Source organism: Scomber scombrus, chromosome 23 (assembly GCF_963691925.1).
Source record: "Scomber scombrus chromosome 23, fScoSco1.1, whole genome shotgun sequence".
Lineage (NCBI taxonomy): Eukaryota > Metazoa > Chordata > Actinopteri > Scombriformes > Scombridae > Scomber > Scomber scombrus.
This window is the reverse complement of record NC_084992.1, coordinates 920,804-948,352: the sequence shown is the minus strand read 5'-3', so window position 1 is coordinate 948,352 and position 27,549 is coordinate 920,804. Positions and strand designations below refer to the sequence as shown.

General features: G+C 38.6%; 3 protein-coding genes across 5 annotated transcripts in view; 1 reads left to right on the top strand and 2 right to left on the bottom strand.

The window, feature by feature from the left end:
- LOC134006258 (uncharacterized) overlaps nucleotides 1-27,549 on the bottom strand; it is a 232,030-nt gene that overhangs the window by 32,114 nt on the left and 172,367 nt on the right. The gene's annotated exons all lie outside the window — the stretch shown is intronic.
- On the bottom strand, nucleotides 1,754-6,868 carry LOC134006262 (low affinity immunoglobulin gamma Fc region receptor II-like). Its single transcript, XM_062445350.1, is given in 6 exon segments — nucleotides 1,754-1,828; nucleotides 5,285-5,338; nucleotides 5,340-5,524; nucleotides 5,603-5,863; nucleotides 6,629-6,664; nucleotides 6,856-6,868. Coding segments are annotated over 6 exon segments (624 nt in total).
- LOC134006147 (uncharacterized) lies at nucleotides 18,313-23,711 on the top strand. 3 transcript variants are annotated; one of them, XR_009927910.1, is made up of 4 exons: nucleotides 18,405-18,533; nucleotides 20,316-20,672; nucleotides 22,606-23,279; nucleotides 23,340-23,711. XR_009927910.1 is itself a non-coding variant. In XM_062445237.1 (3 exons), exons 1-3 carry the CDS (start codon nucleotides 18,473-18,475, stop codon nucleotides 21,393-21,395), a joined length of 429 nt encoding a protein of 142 aa, XP_062301221.1. In that variant the 5' UTR covers nucleotides 18,313-18,472; the 3' UTR covers nucleotides 21,396-21,733. The 3 variants fall into 3 exon arrangements, 2 of the variants coding, with proteins under 2 accessions (XP_062301221.1, XP_062301220.1); XM_062445237.1 differs by lacking the exons at nucleotides 22,606-23,279; nucleotides 23,340-23,711 and adding an exon at nucleotides 21,385-21,733 and having other exon boundaries at nucleotides 18,313-18,533; XM_062445236.1 differs by having other exon boundaries at nucleotides 22,606-23,711.

Genomic DNA, 27,549 nt, shown 5'->3' with positions numbered 1-27,549 from the left:
CTGTAACATGTGACCATCTCATTGAATATCTTTTGGAAGAAAGGTTCTTCCCTCCAGTAGAGACTCTAGGATCAATGACAAGGAGCGCTGGTTCTGTATCATCTGCTGTTGTGTAAATAAAAGCTCCTGTGCTGCCACCTGCTGGCTGTAATTTATATCACACACACTGAAAGCAGCAATCCAGTTTACAGGCACTGAACTGAACATCAAGAGCAGCTTAGCAAAGCATTTTATAACAGTTCTGATGTCTAGTTTGACATCATTTCAAACCCATCAAACCTTTAAAGTATCAACAATTAATAAAGAAACAAACGGCTGATAATAAAATGTAAATGTCATTATTAAATCATTTGTCTGTTTCATTCTAAAAATAATGTTTTTTCATCTGTCTGAAAAGCTGAAACATTTTCCTGAAGACAAGACAATCTGCTGCTGATCAAGGCCCCGTTTCATGCTAAGATTACTGTAATATTAATGTTATATTATGTAAATGTTAATGATGAATATTAATGTAAAGAAGAACTGAATGTCAGTATTTTCATCCCCTAAAGGAAACCTCTGTCTATGTTCCTTCAGATCATTACTATAGTGAATAAGAATGTTTCCGCCAATATAAATAAATCTTAACAATCTTTTTTTAACATTTATTCTGTCTTGTTTCGTACCTTTACCACTTTTGTTCTCACATTGCTTTGCTGCTTTTTCCTTCTAATAAATAAAATGAAAATGAAACTGAAGACTCTCAGAAGTGATCACAGATTATCGAATGACTCCTGAACAATCTTAAGAAGCTGCAGGAGGAACCAAAAACTACATATGTTCTTCAATGCAGATGTTTTTTGTTGAGTAACGTTTGCTTTAAAATAAAACAATAACTCACAAATTAATCAAACAACTCATCCGTCAGTTTGTAATCTGTATGTTGATCCATTTTAAGTCTGATCTTAATAGTTTTCTCTCCAGTGTTTATGACTTAAGAACAGCTGATTTTTAAAGAAGTGTTTGTTATTGTAATAATAATTTCAGCCACAAGAGGCAGAAGTGCAGCACATGTTTTAAACAGGACTAAAAGCATTCAAGTTTTCTTCCAGGTGAGTTTTTTTCTCCATTCACTCTATAAACATGACATATATATCATGTGTGTTAGGACTTTATGTAACATGACTGTCTTGTCATGTTTTTTATGGTCACATTGAACTTGAATGCTTTTAGTCCTATAAGGAAAATGGAATAGAGATACACTACAGCCTCTTGTGGCCGAAATTATAAATGATAACATCAAACACTTAATAAATGATCCTGACTTGGCAAAACCTCTTTTCACCTGTTTTTAAGTCATAAACACAGGAGAGAGAAACAGTTTAGATCAGACTTTTTTCCTCCCTTGTCTTCAGGGCTTCCTAACCTGTGACCAGCTCCTCATTTTACCAGAGATAATACAACTATTATTCTGTAGAGCAAATTAGTATTTTACTGTTTTCCCAATTAACTGATTAACTTTTCCATCTGAAATATTTCAATATCACACAGTTATGTTTTCAAATTGCTTTTTATGCTCAACCAACAGTAAAAAAGAAGCAAATAATTAATTCCTGAGCATATTTTGGTTTATTGGACAATCGTTGCAGCTCTACATTCAGTTGCAGCTTTTCTTGTTAGAGACTCAAAAGGCTGCAGTTGTGTTAGACAAACATCAGATGAAATAAATAATATATATACAGAAGTCTGCAGCCGGCAAACCAGCAGCACGACGTCAGTGGTCAGACTGGTGTGAAGGTGTGGAGGTCTTCCTCAGTGAGGAGTAGACGATCTCTGGCTCTGATAGACACTCTGAAAAAAAACACAAACATTTCAGACAAGATCAGACGCGGAAGTCCAACTTGAATTTTATTGTTGTCGTTTTTTGTCAGAGTTTACAGTACAAGGATTGCAGTAAACAGCTACTGTAGCCTGCCTCTGTCCAAAAGCAACACAATCCACCTACCAGCACCTCTAAAGCTCACTGATTAACAACTCTATCAATGTTGTGTGATAAAGTAGGACAAACGGTTCTTTTTCAAGATTAAAAGACATTATCGGACTACAGCTGGAGACGCTGCACAGAAATACTGAGTGATACAGAAGTGACTGCAGAGCCAAACACAAGTATCTCTCATCACATTATTCACTATTAAAGCACGGGTTCACAATTTAAACTCTACCTTAAAACTACAGTCAGGAGCCCATATTAACTTTGTAAAAGGTAATCATTCCTATCATTCATACTGGCCATTTAGAGATCTCTCCCTAATGGAGTTTCAATGTAAGTGATGGAGGACTAAATACACAGTCCATGTTTTGTGTAAAACTGTATTTAGAGTTTCTTACCTGTGCTACATCTGCTGCTGCTTGGTCTGATGATTATTTGTCCATAACAGACGTCTGATGTTCCTTCTACTGCCGAGTACACTGCAGCTGGATCTCTCTCTAGAAAATAAAACTCTGTTATAGGACAATTTTTCAAGTGTTGAAACAACAGTCAGGAGCCCAAATAAACATGAAGTGTGTTTATCTTGCTGTAATGATTCCTCCTGTTCATACTGACCATTAGAAGATCCCTTCATAATGTTTACAATGGAAGTGATGGAGGACTAAATCCACAGTCCTCCTTCTGTGTAAACATGGATTTAAAAGTTGATCTGAAGCTAATATGAAGCTTCAGTCAAATCTTCATCTTCTATGTTTCAACGTTACAGTGTTTTTAGTAGCAAAGTCTTTTTGTTACTATACTTCCACCACAGCTCAACAGGGAAACACTAAGAGGGAATCTGATGCTAAAAAGACTGTAAATGTGTCAGATATCACTTGATATGACTAACTCACACTGATGAAGCTCAATAGAAGCTGATCAGCTACTTTATCCTCCATCACTTTACATTCAAAGCACATTTGAAGGAGATCTTTTAACAGTCAGTATGAACAGGAGGAATGATTACAGCCAGGAAAACCTCTTCACTGTTCATATGGACACCTGACTGCTGGTTTAAGACACATTCAAACAATTCTGAGCCTTTCCTTTATAATGCAACCCATGAAACTGCAAAATATGTTATGCAAAAAACAAAACAGAAGAATATTAATACGACTATAATAAAAACACAGTGACATCATTTTTATCATGTTAAAACAAGATGAAGGAAATCATGCTGCAATCATAAGTGTGAATACATTAATGTGTTGTTTTTCTTTTTAACACCCAATTCAGCAGGAAGCTGGATGACCACAGAGCTGCTTGCTTCCGCCGACAGACTTCACATAATAAACAGCCAGCATGTTAAGCAACACATTTCATTAGTCATTTGCTCCACTGTTGATGCAAAAATATAGATTTTAGCAGCAGCTCTACCTCTCGTCTCGTTGGTTTCACAGCTGACATCTTCTTTTCTCCTCACTGCTGAATAAACTGGACCTGTTCTGTTCTCTGGAAGATAAAATGCATATTAAACTGATACATGTGCTGAATATGTGTAGTAGTAATAAGGCTAATAAAGACAAAAAATATATAAAATGATGCAGAAATGTATCAGTAAAGACAAAGATGATGTTACACATTATAGAGACTTCATGTGAACATTTATCGGTTATTCACATAAATCAAATAGCATTTAAAGTGTCAGTAATATGTTTTAAAGTAGAGTAGAGAAGCTGCCCTGTGGTTAAACCAGACTGAGACTAAATTCAACTGAAGCGTTTTTAAGAGGAAACAGGAAACTGGAAGGCAGCAGAGCGTCTGTTAACTCAGACCACAAAGTAAATTTAGACATATACATTAATGTGTACGATGAAACGGATGAGAGTCAAAGTGCAAAATAATGTCGTCAACAACAAGTGCAAAATATGAAATGCTGAGAGTGAAAAGTCACTTTGTAGCTTTTTATGCACACTTCTGTTTATATAAAACATTCAGTCACCAAAGTCTGATTTTCAAAGATAGAATTTAGTGGCACAAAGCAGAACGGACAAAATATGGAATACAATGGCGCTTTTCCACTACACAGTTCCAGCACGACTCGACTCGGTACGGTTCTAGGAACCTTTTCCATTACAAAAAAGTTCCTACTCAACGTGGGCGGGGTCGTCATAACACGGCTCCGCGAAACTGCCGTGACTTTGTTTGATACGCGACACAAACACATAAACAATGGAGGACATGGAGGCGATGGTGTACTTGCTGCTGTATGAGGCTTTCTGTCTCACACAAAGCAAGAGAAGAGAAACCAATCGCTGTAACGCTGCTGTTGGTATTTAAAAATGCCGGGTTTGATTCTTGTGTGGGACGGCTCATGCCTCTTCCAGTGACTCTCTGACCAATCAGTGACCGGCAGTCTGTTGACGTCACATTTAGTATCGGCTCGGCTTGCTTGGAACCTCACCAGAGCAGATACTAAAAAAGTATCAGGTACTTTCCCTTGTGGAAACGCAAAAAAAACGTTGAGGTGAGCCGTGCTGGAACTGTGTAGTGGAAAAGCACCATAATATTACTAAGTATGTAATAATATAATATAATGTATACTAATAATTGCATGAACTCTAAACCTGCCTGTGACATGTTGAGTTTGATATCGAGGATTCGGTGGCTGAGCTGCAGGTTTCCTCCGGACGCATCGTCTCACCAGTAGAACCAGTAAAACCAGCAGAACCAGACCACAGACAGATGGGATAGACAGCAACACCGGGAGAAGAGGAGGAGGTGTGGTCTCTGTGATAACCAAGAAATGATTAAAAAATGACTAGAAAAGATTGATTTCACTGGTCAGAAAATACAAAACAAAAACAAATTGAAACAGAAGATTAAGTCGTTGATTATGCAGAACCTTAAAGTGCATGACTCACATTTAAAAACCTCAGCTGTCTAGAAACACTGAGTCAATCATTGTTTCCTTTCTGGTCTACATCTCTTAATTCAGATTTGAAGACTTACATTAGCTCTGTGGGCGTTGATTGACAGCTGTGAATGAACTGAATTGATCTACTTGCACATCAATCATAAATATGTGTATCTTTAAGCTCCTAAAGCCGACCTACTTACGAATCCCCCGAATCAACAAATGATGGAAATTCCAGATGTAGAGTATAAAATAAAGGCATCAGAAACTCAGAGTGTCTTTGATGCTGGACACATATTTTCCATGTGTGTATTTGGTATTTCGTTGTTACTTATTGGTGCAGAAACCAACTTCAGGAGCAACAGCAGCTGAAAGTCTCATTTTTACTGACTGTCATTTTGACTTAACTGCTTCCTCACCTGTGACAGAGATCCAACTGGATGGAGACTCTCCATGACTGCTGCTGTGACATTTGTAGAGGCCTTCATCAGACTTGGAAACATGGTGGATGGTCATGTGACCTGTAGGCTCAGTCCTGATGAGGGAGCCATCTTTATAGAAATCAGCTGGGAGGTTGGAGGTCTGATTTTTACAGTGCAGAGTGACATCATCTCCCTCCATCACAGGGAGGACAGGACTCTGCAGGATCACTGATCCACCTCAACACAGAGACAAACTACAGCATTTCATCATTTACACTCAGCTTCATCAATACTAACTCCACAGTCTGATCTTACCAGTGACAGTGATGCTGATGCTGTTACTGGTTGCTCCCTCTCTGGACTCACACCAGTAAACTCCACTGTCCAGTGTGTTGGCGAAGCTGATGTTACAGGAGGAACCAGCTGATTTTCCCCATTCATCACAGTCAGTCCTGGTTTCTCTGGTTGTGTTCCTCCTCAGCTTCCATCCAGCAGAGCTGTCGTCATCCTCACAGCTCAGAGAGACAAACTCTCCTTCTAACATCTGAGAACTGCTGGGACTCACAGTCAGAGAGGCTGAGAGGGAAACATGATGAGTCAATTAGTGTCATGAAGAAAACATCTCAGCATATCTGTGAAACTGATGGATCAGTTGCTCAAACTCAACTTTCATGTCTGATCTACCATCGCAGACCTTTAGATGTGAACACCTCGTAAGTTAAATCAAGATTTAAAATGGTCAGAAATCTTCATCAGTAAGTTTTCATTGGCAAATATCTCACGTGTCATGATCCTGCAACACTTTATAATAAGGACACAAAACACGTCTTCATGTCATCATATCAATGATTCTTTTTAGCATCAAATTCCCTCTTAGTGTTTCCCTGTTGAGCTGTGGTTTAAGTATAGTAACAAAAAGACTTTGCTACTAAAAACACTGTAACGTTCAAACAGAGAAGATGAAGATTTGACTCATTCAGACGGCTGAAGCTTCATATTAGCTTCAGATCAACTTTTAAATACATGTTTACACAGAAGGAGGACTGTGGATTTAGTCCTTCATACAATTTTATACAGAAGAACAAACATGGACGCTGTTCTGAAAGGTTTCTGTTCTCATCAGAATATCAAACATGTTGCTTCATCAGCAAATTGCCAACAGAAATAATTCCTGGCATGACATTAAAACTCAGTTCTTCTTTCTTTCTCTTTCATTCAAACAGACCATCTACATCAGTCACATGACACTGGGCTCCTGCTGATGAATGAAGTTAAAGGGACAGAAATCTTGATGCAGTAACTCTTAGTGTGTTTCGTTCATCATGTGACAGTTTTACTCACCTTGGTTTGTAGAGCAGCACAGCAGTGACGTCAGCACTGCAGAGACACGAGGACACTGATTGGTTTCAGATTCGCAATTAATCAATTACTGATTTTAAATCACACGTCTGGAGCTCATGAATAGAGATGGACGAAGTACTGAGATCTTTAGTAAAGTAAATAAAACACCACAATGACAAGAATACTTCTTACCTATTGGAGTGTTAATACTGATCATTAATGTTTACATGTAGCCGGCATATTGTCTAATAATACATAAAAGGCACATTTTAGAAAAAGGTTACTGACTTTTAAATAGTGAATATTTGTCTCTGAAATGTGTTGAAGTTTAAGTACAAAGTAACATCCATGTATACTCATACATGTGTGCAGCACTGAGAATAGAAGTTCACATGTGAAGCACCACGTTAGTTCATGCAGGAAGTCATAGACGGAGCAGTAATCAGCTGACAGTCACACACCAATCAGCCATTCTCACGACAAGGCCCTTTATTTAAATATAACTCCTATAACACTGATGGTGCGTTCAGTTGTAATCAGAAGTTGGAATTTCCGAGTTCCCAGTCGGAAATTTCAACTGGAAAGCTCTCTGATGTCAGATTTCTGAATTGGACGCTCTGCAGAACGTCACCAGCCCCGAACTCACAACCTAACATCACGGCCGTGTGCATCAACAGTGTGAAAGTTGAACTAACATCCTGTTTATTAGGACTTCTGTCTTATTTGTGTCGTACATGTCTCAAACATGTACAACTGCCTGACATGCCTCAGAGGTCAAACTGGAACTGATGTCTTGCCTTGGGCCCACTCTTGGTTACATCAGGGGGTTTCTGCGGTGTACTCCCTGTGTTAGGCTGCAAAACTGAGGGGAAACATTCATTTGTTGCAATAAATCATTTGATCTATGATGAAGGTGTTCCTGACTGTGTTAAAGTTGTGTTGCAAACTCCAACTAACAGCTGATAGCAGATCAACAGATGAATTATATGAATTATATTTACTAAATCTCTGTCTTCAACAGACTCCAAGATGAAGCTTGTCAAGACAGGATGTGCTTTGTGGGAGGGGGTGAGAACGCAGTCAAACTGTTCTGTGGTTTGTTTGCAGCCTCGTCCGTTAAATGCAAATTGTGTGGTGAAATATTCCTCATGTTGGTTTTAACTTTCTGTTAAAGATGCATTTTTTAAAATAAAAGACAAGAATCAAATCACGTTTTTCTTTTTCTAAGTAATTCTGCAAAAACTGAACAGAGAATTTCTCATTGTTCATCACATCAGTCAGCACTAATGGAAAGAAATTAAATGCATTTACTCCAAGTACTGTACTGTTCTCTAGTATAGTTTTGAGGTACTTTTATTTTACTTGAGTATTTCCACTTCCAACTACTTCCCTCTGGCAGGCGATACAGGACAATTCAGTCACTTAAAGACTGAAAAAACGCTTCTTCCCCCCAGCTGTTCAACTAATGAACACGGCCTTATCCCCTCATCACACACACACACACACACACACACACACACACACACACACACACACACACACACACACACACACACACACACACACACACACACACACACACACACACACACACACACACTGATTATAGCCTACTGTTACAATGAGATGCTGCTGTTTGCACCTTTTATATTGCATATTGCACTTTGTTGCTCTTATAGATTGTTAATGTTGTATTTATGTCTTAAGTTGTTTTTAATTGTCTTAAATGTTGTTATGGCTCAGGGAATGCTATCTACATTTCATTATATTGTTTTCTGACCCTCAATATAATGACAATAAGGCTACTAATCTCTTATACTCCTGCCTTATACTGCTGCTGCTCATGGGGGAATGTTGGGTCTCTTTGAATTAAATTAAAGGGTACGGTCTAGACCTGCTCTACTGTATGTGAGATTACTTTTGTTGTGATTTGGTGCTTTATAAATAAAGATTGATTGATTGATTGAATCCACTCCACCACATCTCAGAGGGAAATATTGTACTTTACTGAAGTATAGTTTGAGGTACTTGTACTTTACTGTAGTACAGTTTGAGGTACTTGTACTTTACTGTAGTACAGTTAGAGGTACTTGTACTTTACTGTAGTACAGTTTGAGGTACTTGTACTTTACTGCAGTACAGTTTGAGGTACTTGTACTTTACTGTAGTACAGTTTGAGGTACTTGTACTTTACTGTAGTATTTCCATGTGATGCTACTTTCTACATCTCAGAGGGAAATATTGTACTTTCTACTCCACTACATTTATTTGACAGCTTTAGTTACTTTTCAGATGCAGATTTGACTCAATGGATAATATAACAAGCTTTATAAATACAACACATTGTTAAAGATGAAACCATAAAGCAGTGTGTAGTCGGCTCACATTTCAGATGTCTATGAGTTGTTAACAGCTCCACCAAATACTGATTTATATACTTTTATTGCAGAACCGTAACTACATCAAGCTCATAATACTAATAATAATAATGTAGTATTGTCACATTACTGTATTGGTACTTTTACTGCAGTAAAGGATCTGAGTACTTCTTCCACCTGTCTGTCAGTAGAGTTACTCTCTTTACTCCTTATAGCTCAATGTTGCCTGTTTTCCTGATATCATATTTCATTTTACAATGTTTTATAAAGCAAATATAACTCACTCTATTTCAGACACGTTAACAATGTAATTATTAAAATGTGAACATTATGATCGTACTCACAGAGCAGCCGCTGAAGAGATGTTTCCTCCATTGTACCACACTGATGTTGTGAGATTGACTCATTGTTCAGTCTCAGCAGTTAAACCCTCCTCTTTCCTCTGTGGAGGTGAGTGCGGCTCTGTGGTTTTATCTTCAGCAGCTAACAGGAAAAAGGTAGCTCAGATATGAAATAACAGTGGCTTTAAAAAGTGACACAACAAGAAGCAAAATGGTCTTAAATGAAACAGGCTGGTTGTTTCAGTCTGCAGGGAGACTCATGAATAAACTAACCAGCCATTTTCACCACATCTGATTAAAGTCATACTCGTGCTTTGTTTGCGTCTGGTGTCTCTGCGGTTTTCTGCTGGTGGGAGACGAAGCAAGAGGAAGCTGTAGTGAAAGACTGAGTGGAAAAAAAAAATCTGAATCACTGAATAACCTGTTCATTAGTTATCTTTTGACTCGGAGCCTTTAAATGTCACATTTTTAGCCCTCTGGTTGATTTCCATGATTGTTATTGAGAATATAAAGCAGCATTTTCAAAAGGTCACAATGTGAACTATGAATATAAAACCATGTTTCTACTGTCTGGTTTTTGTTTCTGAGCCGATTTCTACAAACAAAATTTAAAAAAAAAAGCAGTTTCAGTTCTGTTCTTGTTTCATGCACAAACAATAATTGAATATCATTTTGTGCTTTTTTCTCCATTATTTACTAAATGCTGAAGTCCAGTGCTGGAAAATAACAAAGTACATTTACTCCAGTACTTTACTGTAGTATAGTTTGAGGTACTTGTACTTTACTGTAGTAGAGTTTGAAGTACTTGTACTTTACTGTAGTACAGTTTGAGGTACTTGTACTTTACTGTAGTACAGTTTGAGGTACTTGTACTTTACTGTAGTAGAGTTTGAGGTACTTGTACTTTACTGTAGTACAGTTTGAGGTACTTGTACTTTACTGTAGTACAGTTTGAGGTACTTGTAATTTACTGTAGTACAGTTAGAGGTACTTGTACTTTACTGTAGCTTGTTATATATATATATATATATATATATATATATATATATAGATATATATATATATATAGATATATATATAATATAACAAGCTTTATAAATACAACACATTGTTAAAGATGAAACCAAAAAGCAGTGTGTAGTCGGCTCACATTTCAGATGTCTATGAGTTGTTAACAGCTCCACCAAATACTGATTTTTCCCTCTAAACTTCTCACATGCTTTCATTTCAATAAATGTTCAAATGACTCATTCGAGTATCACGTTGTTATGTGGTTACTGGTACTTTTTTCTTTGCTGGTATGGCAGTAATCTCTGTCTCTCTATGTTATGTTTTATGGTTATTATTGAGGTTGTGGTGGGTGATGGTGTTGTGCTGGAGTGTGTTATACTGAGAAGTGTCCTAATATGTGATGAACAATGTTATGTGGTCAGTAGAATTCAAAGGAGACAGATATTCTGCACACTTCCAGGTTTACATGTATATCCTACAGCTCTACCAGAATATCTTTGTATAATCTACAGTTTAAAACTCCTTATTTATCTTATAATGTCCTGATGTCAGTGTGATGGGAAGCAGAGCAGACTGAGGTAACACTGTAAAGGCTGAAGTCCTGGATTTTGACTTTCAGGGAGCATTTTACCGTGTTTAACAGCTGAGATCCATCATTATAGTAATAATCACAATAAGCAAGATGTGTCTCCTTTAAATGTAGCTGCAGTCATGTGACATTAAGAGCCACTCCTCCTGCACACTGTTTGGTTTGGTTATAAACTGGATCTGTTTTCTGGATGGTAAAGGAGGAGAGACTTTACTCACATGGCGTTTTCTACATCATTCCTACCTTTCCTCATCTTTACTCTGACTCCTTCCTCTGCAGGTGAGCTGTTTGTTTCATTCATGCATGTCAGTGTCGTTACTCAGACTGATGAAGACACACACACACACACACACACAACAGGTGAGCCGTGTGTTTGAATGGGTGTGTGTGATGTTTTAATAGAAGGGACACATTTGAAGAGTGAAAACGTGAAGCTTTATTATACATTCAGATGAAGTAAATGCTGTGGAGATATTAGCAGTAAATCACTGGCTGATAACAACATGCTGGCTGGTCAGTCACGTTAGAGTCGAGCTGCTTAGCGGAGTATATATGAAGTTAGCTCCGCAGCTAAAGCTAGCGCCACCCACAGATGACTTTGTTCATATCCGACGTGAGTTTTTTAATTTTTAGTTCGTATGCACCACAGCTGTTTTCTTAATAAAACACCTTAAAGGAAGTATTCATGTGAAAAATGCACAGACAAAAACTTTCCTCGGGTCACGTCTGTAATAGCAGCTCTATACTCCCCCTGGTGGAGCTTTGCAGTAACTACAACACCACTGCTGCTGTTAGTTTAACATGATACATAAAGCATGAGGAAACACGAAAATAACTATTATCACTTGTTACACAACATTTAATAATCTACGTTATTCAATCCGTCTAATTTTTATATTGTTTATGGGGGTAAAACTATTCATGTTCAAGATTTCATTCTTTGGCCCTGAAAGTTATAAAAGTGTTAGAAGAAAATAAAAAGTATACTAACATTCAGTATCTGCTTGAGCATTAATTCAGAATAAAAACTATTGCAGAAATGACCACAAAGATACAGGTTTTATGCAATACAAGATCTGAGAGGGAAAGCTTTCCTCTGGTGACGTCTGTAATAGCAGCTCTATACTCCCCCTGGTGGAGCTCTGTGGTAACTACAACACTGCTGCTGCTGCTGCTGCTGCTGCTGCGGTTAGATTAACATTAGAAACATAAAGCATGAGGAAACACAGACATAACTATTATCACAGTGCTGCAGCTGATAAAACAACATTTAATAATATACATTATTCAGTCTCTCACATTTTTGTGTTGTTTATTTTGGTAAAACTATTGGTTCGTGTTCAAGATGAGAAAGTTATAAAAGTGTTATAAAAGTGTTAGAAGAAACTAAAAGTATACTAACTTTCCATATCTGCTTGAGCATTTATTCAGAATAAAAGTTATTGCAGAAATTACCACAAAGATACAGGTTTAGTTAGTCCGTATGCATTACACGATCTGAGAGGGAAAGCTTTCCTCTGGTGACGTCTGTAATAGCAGCTCTATACTCCCCCTGCTGGAGCTCTGTGGTAACTACAACACTACTGCTGCTGCTGTTAGATTAACATTAGAAACATAAAGCATGAGGAAACACAGAAATAACTGTTATCACAGTGCTGCAGCTGATAAAACAAGATTGAATCCTTGGCCCTGACAGTTATAATATTGTTAGAAAAAAATAAAAGTACACTAAGCATTAATTCTGAATTAAAAACTATTGCATGAATTACCACAAAGATAAAGAATATATGATAAACTCTCAAAATGCAGAGTTAAATAAAACCTAATCTCTGTCTTTATTTGTATGTTAAGCAAAAAAACTTAATTCTGGAGTTCTTTCATATATACTGCTTGTTCTTCTAATCGTGTGTTATGGTCTTACAGTCAATCAGAGGCAAGCAGACCACAATTAAATCAATATTATTTTATCCAACGAGCACCTGGCTAGATTCACTGTGGGGAAAAACCAGGTAAAGCAAAGGGAGAGGAAGAGCTGTGACAAAGATAGATGATTTGACTGTGATAGTTACGTTTTATTTCAATAATAATAATTTAAAAAAATACATATATTGCTTGTATTTTTAAAGGTATAGTATGTTAAGATGTGTGACTTTAAAAAAAAAAGAAAGCCAAGAAGAGAAACACAAGCTGATATTTACATTTTGACATAGGGGGAAAAAACCTACAAGTCCTCTCATCATAGTGTCAAGTGTCTTACTCCTGAAATACCTTGACACTGACCCCAATACTAGGCAGTGATGTCTAATGGACCAACCCGGTTCTTCCCTTTCTCTGCTTAAATGTATCCACCTGATAGTGTGGAGTGTATGATTTTAAGAAGACAAAAAGTGGGGTAGCAAAATGAAATGAAGAATTTTAAAGCTAACTTTTCTCCCTTGTTTTCTTCTTCTTTAGACCCACAGCTGCAACAGATGACATCACATCCTGGACAACATGTCACTCTGTCATGTCAAACTCCCAACTATGCCATCATAGCAGCTGTACAGAGGACCAGACAATGTACTTTTACTGCAGGAGGATTTTTCATGCAGAACTTTTACTTGTTACAGAGCATTTTTACTTCGGTGTATTAATATTTTTACTCCAGTAAAGGATCTGAGTACTTTTTCCACCTTTGCATGAAGATTTATCCTCAATAAGGGTTTGATTAGTCAGTCAAAAGGCCACTTCGAGGTTCTGAATGCTGATTGGATGGAGAGCAGGAAGAAGATGTCTGAGACTCACCGCATGGCTCATGTAGGAAGTAGGCGTGGTGAGACACTCACTCAGCCGGTCCTCCACAGAGAGAGAACTACATATTCTGTTCATAAAGGCTGGATATTCTTCTCTGCCTGGATTTATATTCTCTGGAGTTTGTAAAATGGAGACTTTGGTGATAAAGATCTCCCCGTACAACCAGGAGGTTTGTACGATGTCAGTCTGAGGTACTTGTACTTTACTGTAGTACAGTTTGAGGTACTTGTACTTTACTGTAGTATTTCCATGTGATGCTACTTTCTACATCTCAGAGGGAAATATTGTACTTTCTACTCCACTACATTTATTTGACAGCTTTAGTTACTTTTCAGATGCAGATTTGACACAATGGAAAATATAACAAGCTTTATAAATACAACACATTGTTAAAGATGAAACCAAAAAGCAGTGTGTAGTCGGCTCACATTTCAGATGTCTATGAGTTGTTAACAGCTCCACCAAATACTGATTTTTCCCTCTAAACTTCTCACATGCTTTCATTTCAATAAATGTTCAAATGACTCATTCGAGTATCACGTTGTTATGTGGTTACTGGTACTTTTTTCTTTGCTGGTATGGCAGTAATCTCTGTCTCTCTATGTTATGTTTTATGGTTATTATTGAGGTTGTGGTGGGTGATGGTGTTGTGCTGGAGTGTGTTATACTGAGAAGTGTCCTAATATGTGATGAACAATGTTATGTGGTCAGTAGAATTCAAAGGAGACAGATATTCTGCACACTTCCAGGTTTACATGTATATCCTACAGCTCTACCAGAATATCTTTGTATAATCTACAGTTTAAAACTCCTTATTTATCTTATAATGACCTGATGTCAGTGTGATGGGAAGCAGAGCAGACTGAGGTAACACTGTAAAGGCTGAAGTCCTGGATTTTGACTTTCAGGGAGCATTTTACCGTGTTTAACAGCTGAGATCATCATTATAGTAATAATCACAATAAGCAAGATGTGTCTCCTTTAAATGTAGCTGCAGTCATGTGACATTAAGAGCCACTCCTCCTGCACACTGTTTGGTTTGGTTATAAACTGGATCTGTTTTCTGGATGGTAAAGGAGGAGAGACTTTACTCACATGGCGTTTTCTACATCATTCCTGCCTTTCCTCATCTTTACTCTGACTCCTTCCTCTGCAGGTGAGCTGTTTGTTTCATTCATGCATGTCAGTGTCGTTACTCAGACTGACGAAGACACACACACACACACACACAACAGGTGAACCGTGTGTTTGAATGGGTGTGTGTGATGTTTTAATAGAAGGGACACATTTGAAGAGTGAAAACGTGAAGCTTTATTTTACATTCAGATGAAGTAAATGCTGTGGAGATATTAGCAGTAAATCACTGGCTGATAACAACATGCTGGCTGGTCAGTCACGTTAGAGTCGAGCTGCTTAGCGGAGTATAGATGAAGTTAGCTCCGCAGCTAAAGCTAGCGCCACAAACATATGACTTTGTTCATATCCGACGTTAGTTTTTTAATTTTTAGTTCGTATGCACCACAGCTGTTTTCTTAATAAAACACCTTAGAGGAAGTATTCATGTGAAAAATGCACAGACACAAACTTTCCTCTGGTCACGTCTGTAATAGCAGCTCTATACTCCCCCTGCTGGAGCTCTGCAGTAACTACAACACTACTGCTGCTGTTAGTTTAACATTATACATAAAACATGAGGAAACACGGAAATAACTATTATCACTTGTAAAACAACATCCAATAATCTACATTATTCAATCCGTCTAATTGTTATATTGTTTATGGAGGTAAAACTATTCATGTTCAAGATTTCATTCTTTGGCCCTGAAAGTTATAAAAGTGTTAGAAGAAAATAAAAAGTATACTAACGTTCAGTATCTGTTTGAGCATTAATTCAGAATAAAAACTATTGCCGAAATGACCACAAAGATACAGGTTTTATGCAATACATGGCGATCCTCTGGTGACGTCTGTAATAGCAGCTCTATACTCCCCCTGGTGGAGCTCTGTGGTAACTACAACACTACTGCTGCTGCTGTTAGATTAACATTAGAAACATAAAGCATGAGGAAACATAGAAATAACTATTATCACAGTGCTGCAGCTGATAAAACAACATTAATAATACACATTATTCAGTCTCTCACATTTTTGTGTTGTTTATTTTGGTAAAACTATTGGTTCATGTTCAAGATGAGAAAGTTATAAAAGTGTTATAAAAGTGTTAGAAGAAACTAAAAGTATACTAACTTTCCATATCTGCTTGAGCATTTATTCAGAATAAAAGTTATTGCAGAAATAACCACAAAGATACAGGTTTAGTTAGTCCGTATGCATTACACGATCTGAGAGGGAAAGCTTTCCTCTGGTGACGTCTGTAATAGCAGCTCTATACTCCCCCTGCTGGAGCTCTGTGGTAACTACAACACTACTACTGCTGCTGCTGCTGTTAGATTAACATTAGAAACATAAAGCATGAGGAAACACAGAAATAACTATTATCACAGTGCTGCAGCTGATAAAACAAGATTGAATTCTTTGGCCCTGACAGTTATAATATTGTTAGAAGAAAATAAAAGTACACTAAGTATTAATTCTGAATTAAAAACTATTGCAGGAATGACCACAAAGATAAAGAATATATGATAAACTCTCAAAATGCAGAGTTAAATAAAACCTAATCTCTGTCTTTATGTGTATGTTAAGCAAAAAACTTCATTCTGGAGTTATTTCACATATACTGCTTGTTCTTCTGATATTGTGTTATTGTGTTACAGTCAATCAGAGGCAAGCAGACCACAATTAAATAAATATTTATTTGATCCCACGAGCACCTGGCTAGATACACTGTGGGGAAAAACCAGGTAAAGCAAAGGGAGAGGAAGAGCGGTGATAACGATAGAAGATTTGACTGTGATAGTTATGTATAATTTCAATAATAATAAAAAAAAAATACATATATTGCTTGTATTTTTAAAGTTATAGTATGTTAAGATGTGTGACTTAAAAATAAAAAGAAAGCCAAGAAGAGAAACACGAGCTGATATTTACATTTTGACATAGGGGGAAAAAACCTACAAGTCCTCTCATCATAGTGTCAAGTGTCTTACTCCTGAAATACCTTGACACTGACCCCAATTCTAGGCAGTGATGTCTAATGGACCAACCCGGTTCTTCCCTTTCTCTGCTTAAATGTATCCACCTGATAGTGTGGAGTGTATGATTTAAGAAGACAAAAAGTGGGTTAGCAAAATGAAATGAAGAATTTTAAAGCTAACTTTTCTCCCTTGTTTTCTTCTTCTTTAGACCCACAGCTGCAACAGATGACATCACATCATGGACAGACTGTCACTCTGTCATGTCGAACTCCCAACTATGCCATCATAGCAGCTGTACAGAGGACCAGACAATGTACTTTTACTGCAGGAGGATTTTTCATGCAGAACTTTTACTTGTTACAGAGCATTTTTACTTCGGTCTGTTAATACTTTTACTCCAGTAAAGGATCTACTTTAAAAGGAGTACTTCTTCCACTTTTGCGTAAAGATTTATCCTCACTAAGGGTTTGATAAGTCAGTCAAAAGGCCACTTCGAGGTTCTGAATGCTGATTGGACGGAGAGCAGGAAGAAGTTGTCTGAGGCTCCCCGCATGGCTCATGTAGGAAGTAGGCGTGGTGAGACACTTATCTCACTCAGCCGGTCCTCCACAGAGAGAGAACTACATATTCTGTTCATAAAGGCTGGATATTCTTCTCTGCCTGGATTTATATTCTCTGGAGACTGTAAAATGGAGACTTTGGTGATAAAGATCTCCTCGGACTACCAGGAAGACTGGACGTTCCTCCAAGACTGCCGGGAGCTGATACTTACTCATTCATGGACTATAAGCAGGTTAGTAACTCTATATATGATAATAAGCAGTCATGAAGTGCAGCCAAGGGGATTTATCTGAGTTTATACCCTGGTAAGTGATCATGTTCAGGTATGAAACTGTTATTTCTGCGTAGCCAGACAGGATAACTGAACACACACACTGAAAGTGTTTATAGTTCTGAACAAAAGCCAATACTGAGACAGAGAACATAGCTTTAAGTCCAGATGTGTAAAGAACCAGCTTCAGTTTACAACATCACTGGACTTTGTTCTGGATTACAGAAAATAAATTACACAGAATAAAATCTATAGACATACTTTCACTGAGCACTTTATTAAGAACACCTGTACAATCTAATACAATCCAACTCAGCATCTCTGCCTTAAATCCTAATTTATGGTTATTATTGAGGTTGTAGTGGGTGATGGTGTTACGCTGGACTGTGTTATATACATATATATATATATATATATATATATATATATATGTGGTCAGTAGAATTCAAAGAAGACAGATATTCTGCACATTTCCAGGTTTATATTTATATGCAGCAGCTTTACTGGAATATCTTTGTATGATCTACAGTTAAAAACTTTATTTTCTCATTTAATTTCCTGATGTCTGTAAAGGCTGAAGTCCTGGATTATGACTTTCAGGGAGCATTTCTGCAAGTTCGGAAGCTTTGACTGTGTTGAACAGCTGAGATCCATCATTATAGTGACAATAACAGGAAGCAAGCTGTGTCTCCTTTAAATGTAGCTGCAGTCATGTCATGTGACATTTTGAGTCACTCCTACAGACTGTTTGGGTTATAAACAACAGCTGTTCTGTGGTTTGCAAAGGAACTGAAACTTTGCTCTCATGGCTTTGTTTGCATTATTTCTACCTCTCCTCATCTTTTCTCTGACTTCTGCATCTAAAGGTGAGCTGTGTGTTCATGTTTGTGTGTTTTTGTGTGTCTGTGTGTGTGTGTCAGATGTTTGTTTTGTGCTGTGTGCAGAGCGAGAATGAGGAAATGGCACTCCTCCAATTTTTTTCTCCTTTTCAAGAAACTCGTCTTTTGAATGTAAACAACATACTTACATTTAGCTGTAATTGCAATAAAAGACATTTTGCCGTTTAGATGACTCATGGATGAAAAGTGAAACTTATGTCCCATCTGTATAATATCAGTTTATCAATAAAGGGTCACATTTCTTTACAAACTGAAGTAAGTTGATCTGTTATTTAATGTTTGATGGACTAAATTGACCAACAAATATAAAATTGTATTTTCACTGTATTATCATATGTGTATTATGTATATACAGTAGTCATTTATTATTAGTGATTTGTGGTTGTTTGTACATTGAGATCTACTTAAAAGACTAAAGTAAAAAGGGTCGGTGTTATAAGCAAATTCATTCGAACCTCTTTGGTCAGAAACTTTGCTTTGTCACTGTTTCTAAAGGAGATGAAGAAGACAAGGACATTATGATTATTGACTTTATTTGTTTGAGTTTAATGACTGAAATAAACTAAACTAAAAATCTAGTCTTAACAGTTTATGGTCTAACTAGATGACTCATTCCTCTTCAGATGATCCGTAAAAACAAAACTAAATGCAGGTCTAACTCATTAAGTAAACAAAACTGAAAGTGTTGTGTTCCTCTGGGAGAAGCCCCTCACTGTTTCATTATTCCTATGGGATGCAGTGAAATGAAAACACTTGACAAATGTCGATTAAATGGAACTTCAACAACAAAAAAACGTCCAGTGTCGGCAGCAGTGAAGAGCTTAAAGTCCTCAAGACAACTGCCAGCCTTGTTTTTCACAGGATCAAAATAATTCTGAGTTTATTAAACAAAACTGAGCTCTGTTTTCACCAAAATAATTACTTTAATCTCCTTAGAATTAGAGCAGAGAACCTACAGTTTGTCTCCCCCTGCTGGCCATGATAGTAATTACAAAAACAGTGATATGTTAACAGTTCTATAGCAAGAATTACAACAGGTTTGAGCCGTTTTACCCAGTACACCCTGCAGTCTGATGAAAATACTTGAGGGTCGAGGCCTCTGCTGGGTGCTGAATGTGATATAACTTCCCCGGAAAATCTGAGGGGAAGTCGGTCACTGCCTATTGATGTAAAACACATCACTGCTTGTGGGAAACTCTAACTGACCTATATTTAGTCATATTGATTGAATTAATGTCTCTCATAAGATCCGGCTAATAAGACAATGAAACAATAGAAGCCATAAAAATGTTACTCAGACCTTTTTATATTAGGTTGATTTATTTAACATTCACGGGACACTGCATGTTAAACTATGTCATCTTTCTTGAATATATTCTCCTGAATATGGTTAATAAATATGACTAAGTGATAATCTAGGGTTGTCAGTTTATTTGTCAATGCAGTTGATTAATACAAGTTCTAGTGTGGGGACGGAGAATCGTGTGCACAGGTGTATTAAATATATAAGATATCGTTACCGAAGTAATGGTGGCAAGTAATCGTGGTATTGATTTTAGGCCATTGTGTTTTTAAAATGTATTTATTAATAGTTGTTTTATTGTGGAATGAGAGAAAAAGGTCTTTTGGGAAATGTCAGAAATGCTCCTTCAGTGTGTCAGTGTTTAATCTGCTAACAATAAGATTAATTCTGATTCTTAAAGAGGTGAATTACTGATGTTTGCTTCCTACTTTTCTGTTTATGTTTAGATCAGCGAGAGATAAACGTGACGCCTGGAGATGACGTCACTCTTCCCTGTCAGAGTCCCAACGATAAAGCCATCACACTGTTAGAGTGGAGCAGACCTGAGCTGAAAGAAGATGGTTACGTCTTCTTCTACCGTAACGACCGCTCATACGAAAGCTACCAGCATACAACAGTTCTAGGTCGAGTACAGCTTAGAGACGCGTCCATGAAGGATGGAGACCTTTCTGTGATTCTGCAGAAAGTCAACATAAACGACACCGGAAAATACGAGTGTCGAATTATAAACAGCAACACAGAAGGCAGAGAGAGAGACTACACTGAGACCAAGCACGTCATCCATCTGAACGTCACTGACCCAGGTGAGTCTGTAGAGCTGAGTCATCACTGGGGCTGTGACGATAACCGCATTATAGCAGTACCGTGGTCACGTGATAGCTACTGCGGGGTTGAGCCCATTACTGTCATTGCTGGTCGTTTTTAACCCTCCTGTTGCCCTTGAGTCAAGAAAGGAAGGGAGGAAAGGAGGGAGGGAGGAAGGAAAGGAGGGAGGAAAGGAAGGAAGGACGGAGGAAAGAAGCTAGGAAGTATGTAGGAGGGAGGGAGGAAAGACGGATGGAGGGAGGGAGGGAGAAAGGAAGGAAAGAAGGACAGAGGAAAGAAGGAAGGGAGGAAGGTAGGGGGGAAGGAAAGAAAGAGAAGGAGGGAGGAAGGAAAGGAAGGAACGAAAGAAGGAAGGAGGCAAGAAAGGAAGGAGGGAAGGAAAGAATGAGGGATGGAGGAAGGAAAGAAGGGAGGGAGGAAGGAAGGAACAGTCAAAACAGACGGGGTCAATTTGAACCGGGAGGACGACACAAAGGTTAAAAATGCCAACCACAGCTGTCATATACTGTAGTCTAATGTATCTCTGAGCAAACTGAATCGAAAGCAACTGGACTTGTTATATATCTAGTTTTGCCTCTTATCTAAGGGGCTTCATCAGTTCTTGCGTGTCTGACCAGTCTGTGCTAGTCAGACGATTCAATTTCCCAGAGATAACTTAGATCTGGACGAATGTGCTTCCACGTAATGCAGGAGAGACGTAGGACAGTGCGATACGTTGGAGAACCTGAGACCCAGAGAAAGCCGAGGGACACAAGACCTCAGCACCACCTCACGAGAAGCTTAAAGTGTTGCACGAGGAAGCATACATTTCAAGGTTCAACGAAGCACGGCAAGTGAGCCGACATCAGAGGTGAGCTAAACGCTTACCCTAGGCAACCAGATGTCCTGTCAATGTTCCTCGCTAGCATTCGCTCCGTCCTCAGTAGACTACCAGAGACTCAGAATACTGTTCCCTCATCTTCACTGAAAAGTACCTGAATTCAAATGGCGCTTTTCCACTACACAGTTCCAGCACGACTCGACTTGGGTTTTTTTTTTGTTTCCATCAGGGATAGTACCTGGTACCTGGTGCTTTTTTAGTACCTGCTCTGCCGAGGTTCCAAACGAGCCGACCTGACACTAATGGCGCTTTTCCACTACACCGTTCCAGCACGACTCGCCTCGATTCGCCTCGACTCGCCTCGGTTCTTTTTGCGTTTCCACTAGGGAAAGTACCTGGTACCTGGTACTTTTTTAGTACCTGCTCTGGTGAGGTTCCAAGCGAGCCAAGCCGGTACTAAAATGTGACGTAGACACACAGCTGGCCGCTGATTGGTAGTTGTCGCTGGAAGCGTCATGAGCCTTCCCACACAAGAATCAAACCCGGCATTTTTAAATACCGGCAGCAGCGTTACAACCATAGTTACAGCTATTCAGCGTTACCATAGTTACAGCTATACAGCGTTACCATAGTTACAGCCATACGGCTCAATTTTCTTGCTTTGTGTGAGACAGAAAGCCTCATACAGCAGCAAGTACACCATCGCCTCCATGTCCTCCATTGTTTATGTGTTTTGTGTCGCGTATAAAACGAAGTCAGGGCAGTTTCGCGGAGCCGTGCTATGACGACCCCGCCCACGTTGAGTAGGAACTTTTTTGTAATGGAAAAGGTTCCTGGAACCGTGTCGAGGCGAGCCGAGTAGTGCTAGAACCATATAGTGGAAAAGTGCCAAAAGTTCCCCACTCTACCATCCAGCCAGCAGCCTCATCACTCTCTAGTTTGGTTGCTTCACTAATGGCGGGGAAGTGGGGCTCAGTAAACCGCTTAACTGCTGGGATACATTGCTTTTACATCACAATAAGAGCATATCGTCACAGCCCTAGTCATCACCTACCTGACAGCTGATACTCACACCTGTTTGTGCTCTGCAGGTCACACAGATAGAAACACCTTGGCTGAAGGAGAAAAGGATGAAGGAAAGAAGGATGAAGGAAAGAAGGATGAAGGAAAGAAGGGTGGATATGATGGGACGGTAGTTGCTCTGTCGGTTACTGGTGTGCTTCTTCTTGTTCTCGGTGTAGCTGCTTTTATGTTCTTTAGAAGACGTAACGTAGCTGTGAAGCAGAATTCATACCAGCCTCCTCCTAAGATGAGTGAGCCGGGTTTCACACACTAACTGTGGGAGCTACAGCACGGCTAACAGCAGCTCTATAAGCTATAAACTATACCGTTTATCAAGTACTTACCATTATTCTTTATATTTTATGCTCACTGCAGCCAATCAGCTTTTGTCACTGCTGCTTTTATTATTTCCCTGGCAAAATCATATTGTGTTTTCACAGGTCAAAAAATAAATCTGATCTAACTGAGAACTTTATCATTTTAAAACACGGCAGTCAGCAGAAAATTAGAGCAAAATTATATTAAATATATGATGAAATACTTTTATGTCTCAAGCATTTGCACTTTTAGCTTTTTGTTTGGGAGGGTTATAATGTTATATATTATATTGATATAAAATAACCTTATTAAATAACAAAATGTGACCAATTAATGAATAAGATATAAAATATATACATTTATATTTACTCTATGCGCAGGTCCAGTGGTGACAATCATCAGATCAGTCAGAAATAATGTTTAAAATGTGTGGAACAGAAATAAGAGACTGACTGAACCTCCAACAATAAATATCAATGAAGAAATCATACGTCAGCAGGTCACATGATGATAGCACGGCTAAAGCACCAAGCGTTAAATATTCTACTTTTTCTACAGCATTAAAAAACGGAACAATCTATCAGAAGCTTTGATTGTAATTAACGTCTTTTTAATTTCAACATTTAACAGAGAAAGCACTTTTCAGATATGGAATGATAATTATTATTTAATAATCATTATTTGTAGCAAATGTATGAACCATGTCACTTTCTTTTCTCCTGTATGTGTTTTTTGTTGACGTTTAATTTCCAATTATTAAATGTATTATACTTCTTTGCATGTTTGCTGTTTTAATAAAGACTGTATTCATAAAGTAGATGACCTGGATTCATGTTATATAACCATTCATATGTATAACCAGACTTCATGTAAAAGTTGTTTACTTGAAGCTGAGCTGTCAAATCTGCAGAGTCACAGCAGGTTTATAAAACACGCAGAGTTCATGTCATGTCATCAGTTAGTCATGTGTTTCTATCCAAAAGTCCCAGAATCAGCAAAAGGAAACAACTCTGCTGAAAGGAGTGTGTGTGTGTGTGTGTGTGTGTGTGTGTGTGTGTGTGTGTGTGTGTGTGTGTGTGTCTGTGTGTGTAGTGCATAAGCAGAGCGTGAATGTCAACCAGATAAGCAAAGGGAACACTTTGTCCCAACACAGAAGTCACAGCTGAAGTTCTTCTTCTGATTTCTTAAATGTGGAAACAACATGGACGCTACAAACAGGATGTTGCATTTTGTCCCAGACTTGTTTCTGCATCAGTACTTTCCCCTAAAGCAGTGATCACCACTCCTGCTCCTGGAGAGCTACTGCCCTGCATGTTGTAGGTACCTCCCCACTCTAACACCTGATTGTAATAATGAGCTCGTTATTAAGCTCTCTACAAGCTTCAGCTGCTTGATAACAAGTTCATAATTTAAATCAGGTGTGTTAGAGTGTAGATCTCCAGGAGCAAGGTTGGTGACCACTGCTCTAAAACCACTGAAATGTTGCTTTACCTGACTTGTTATCAGAGTTAATGCTAACAAATACCTTTTATAACTCATCTAGGTCACTCTACAGCAGGCATGTCCAAACTATTCCACAAAGGGCCATGTGGCTGCAGGTTTTTGTTCCAACCGATCAAGAGCACATGATTCAACCAGTTGATTAAATAAGTCAAGGTTGGTGTGCTCCTGCTTGGTGGGATTGAAAACCTGCAGCCACATTATGGCCCTTTGTGGAATAGTTTGGACACCCCTGCTCTACACGGACAGGGACTAACGGTCACAACCTAATAACAGCAAAATTTAGAAAAAGTTTCTTGCCATCAACCAAACATTTACTTTAGTCTGTTTCATGTTCCTGCGTCTATGATGTCAAACGTACCAAACATTTTACTGACTTTCTGAGTTGTTGTTCTGACTTGAGGGGGCGTTCATGTGGATTTACCCAGTCGGGAACTTCTAATGCGATACCAAATGAATGCCACATATGTTCTGCTGTTTTAGACAAAATTATGGTTTGAGTTAAATATTGAAAAAGGGCTGACAGGTCATCTGAAATCAGTGTAAACCATTTAACCAACATCTTTCCTGAACTTTGGACCAAAAACACAGCAGACATCAGTCATCTTGTAAAGTAAATGATAAGGATGAATCAGATATGACTGCAGCATGTTTCTCTTTCTGTTTGCATCACTTTATTGCTTTTCTTTCATCCCATGTGAAATGGAAACCATGGGTTGTTTTTCTAACATGAAAATAAAGCAGTTCAGTAGAAACTAAACATAATGCAGAAACCTGACCGTAATGATACTGATAATAAAATGGAGAAAAAAATACATTAAAATCCATCTAAAACAGTCATAAAAAATAAATAAAACATTCATCTGACCAGATTCCAGACTCAGAGCTTAAAAGACGTCCAAGTTGGCTCCTTGAGTCAGCAACCACAAGCTCTGATTAGAGACAGAATGAATGTTTGATAGGTTGCCATGGTGATGAGGTGAGGCAAGGTGAGGTGAATGCTTATGTGAATGCTATGATGGAGGGTTGGGAGGTGGTATGGATGTATATTTATGGCAGTATATGTGTCGGAACGTCCGGTGTCAGTCTGTGTTTATTCCACCACTGTCTTTTAACCTGATGTACGTTTGTACTGCATGTTGTTTTTATTGTAGGTCAACTTTTCCCTATCTCCGAGACAAGTTCCTCCCTGGTGGAGACCAATAAAGTAACCTTACCTAACCTGATTATTACTGTTTTTATTCTGGCTTTGATGACTCTTCTGCTCACACTCACAGCAACACTCACTCTATCTCTATATATTATAACAAGTTATTTTAATTATTATGATTTAGAACATAATGCCAATAAAATAAAAGGAAATTACAAGAATCTTATATCACACAAATAGAACAACACAAATCTAATGGTTCAGTGTTTGAGAGACTCTGGTACTGTTGATGGACCTCAGTCCGGCCCTGTAGGAGGTACGGCTCCCCCGAAAGAACATTTTGTAAATTTTTAAGTCAAATGAATCATTTTGGTTTCACTCTGAGAGCAACATTAAGAGGTCTAGATCTAGAAATAAATAAATAAATTGTGGTTTAGTAATTTAACTGCTGGTTGTATAGATATAAATGGGGATGACACACTCACAAAGCACAGGACAGAAAATGTACCAGTTAATAAATGTTCCAAACAAACCATCAAAAAAAGAAGAAAAAAAGTCCATATTTTAACTCTGAAACAAAGAAAAGCAGAAGTGATTATCCAAGTTCAACTAGTTTATTATTGAGGAACATATAAAATACTGTTTCAGTAAATCTGTTTCTACATTGTGTTCCTATAATAACTAAACGAACTGTCTGCTGATCAATAACAGACTTGCAGATGTCTTAGAAGTGGATCAGGATCAGAGTTGATTTATTGTCCAGATGGAAATAAAGACGATCTCATTAAGACTTTTTAAAGTGAAGCAACTAAAGCAGCATAAAGCTGCTGCTGTGTTTTAAACAGCACGAAGGTGTTTCACATTCAGAGGTTTGAGGCTGAGCTGCAGGGTTGAGTGGAGGTGTGTGGGGAAGTTTATTAGTGCTGTTGAACGGAGCCGCTGTGAAACTATCAGAAAATAACGTTTTATTGATCTGATTCAGCAGCTTTCTGACTGTCAGCGCTCCCTCTCTTCATTCACTCTCTAGCTCGCTCCACCACAGCTCACACAACAGCGTCCTGCAGCCGCTTATGGCGCTTTTACACTACACAGTTCCAGCACGACTCGACTCGTTTTTTTGCGTCTCCATCAGGGATAGTACCTGGTACCTGGTGCTTTTTTAGTATCTGCTCTGGTGAGGTTCCAAGCGAGCCGACCTGACACTAAATGTGACGTCAACAGACTGCCGGCCACTGATTGGTCAGAGAGTCACTGGAAGAGTCATGAGCCGTCCCACACAAGAATCAGACCCGGCATTTTTAAATACCAACAACAGCGTTACAGTGATTGGTTTCTCTTCTCTTTCTTTGTGTGAGACAGAAAGCCTCAAACAGCAGCAAGTACACCATCGCCTCCATGTCCTCCATTGTTTATGTGTTTGTGTACAACGTCACGGCAGTTTCGCAGAGCCGTGCTATGACAACCCCGCCCACGTTGAGTAGGTACTTTTTTGTAATGGAAAAGGTTCCTGGAACTGTGTCGAGTCGATTCGAGTCGAGCCGAGTCGAGCCAAGTAGTGCTAGAACTGTATAGTGGAAAAGCGCCATTACTGACGGAGCAACTCTGTCCTCCATTCAGTGTCCGGACCTTTATACAGAACAGAGAGGAGGAATAAAGTAGTAGTATTCCTGCAGCAGAACAGACTCAGCTGCTCCTCTCCTCCGTCTCAGCGGGGCGGAGCTGAACCTCCTTAAAGCAGAGACAGCGTTTTTTCTTTTTTGTTGGGTTTTTTTTGGGTACTGAGATCCACTGTAGTCTGCTGTTGCCCGTCATCACCACATAAGTGGATCTGATTGGTCCGTTCATGCTGTAACTGATTCTTGTTCACTATATTGTTGCTGGTGAACTTGGCAGTTCAAGTCAGAGCAGAACGACCATCAGGCCACCCGGTGCTCCAGATTTGCAGTCCGCCAGTTCAATGAAGTGTAAAAAACATCTGGTTCTGTTGGACCATCTGAAAACACAC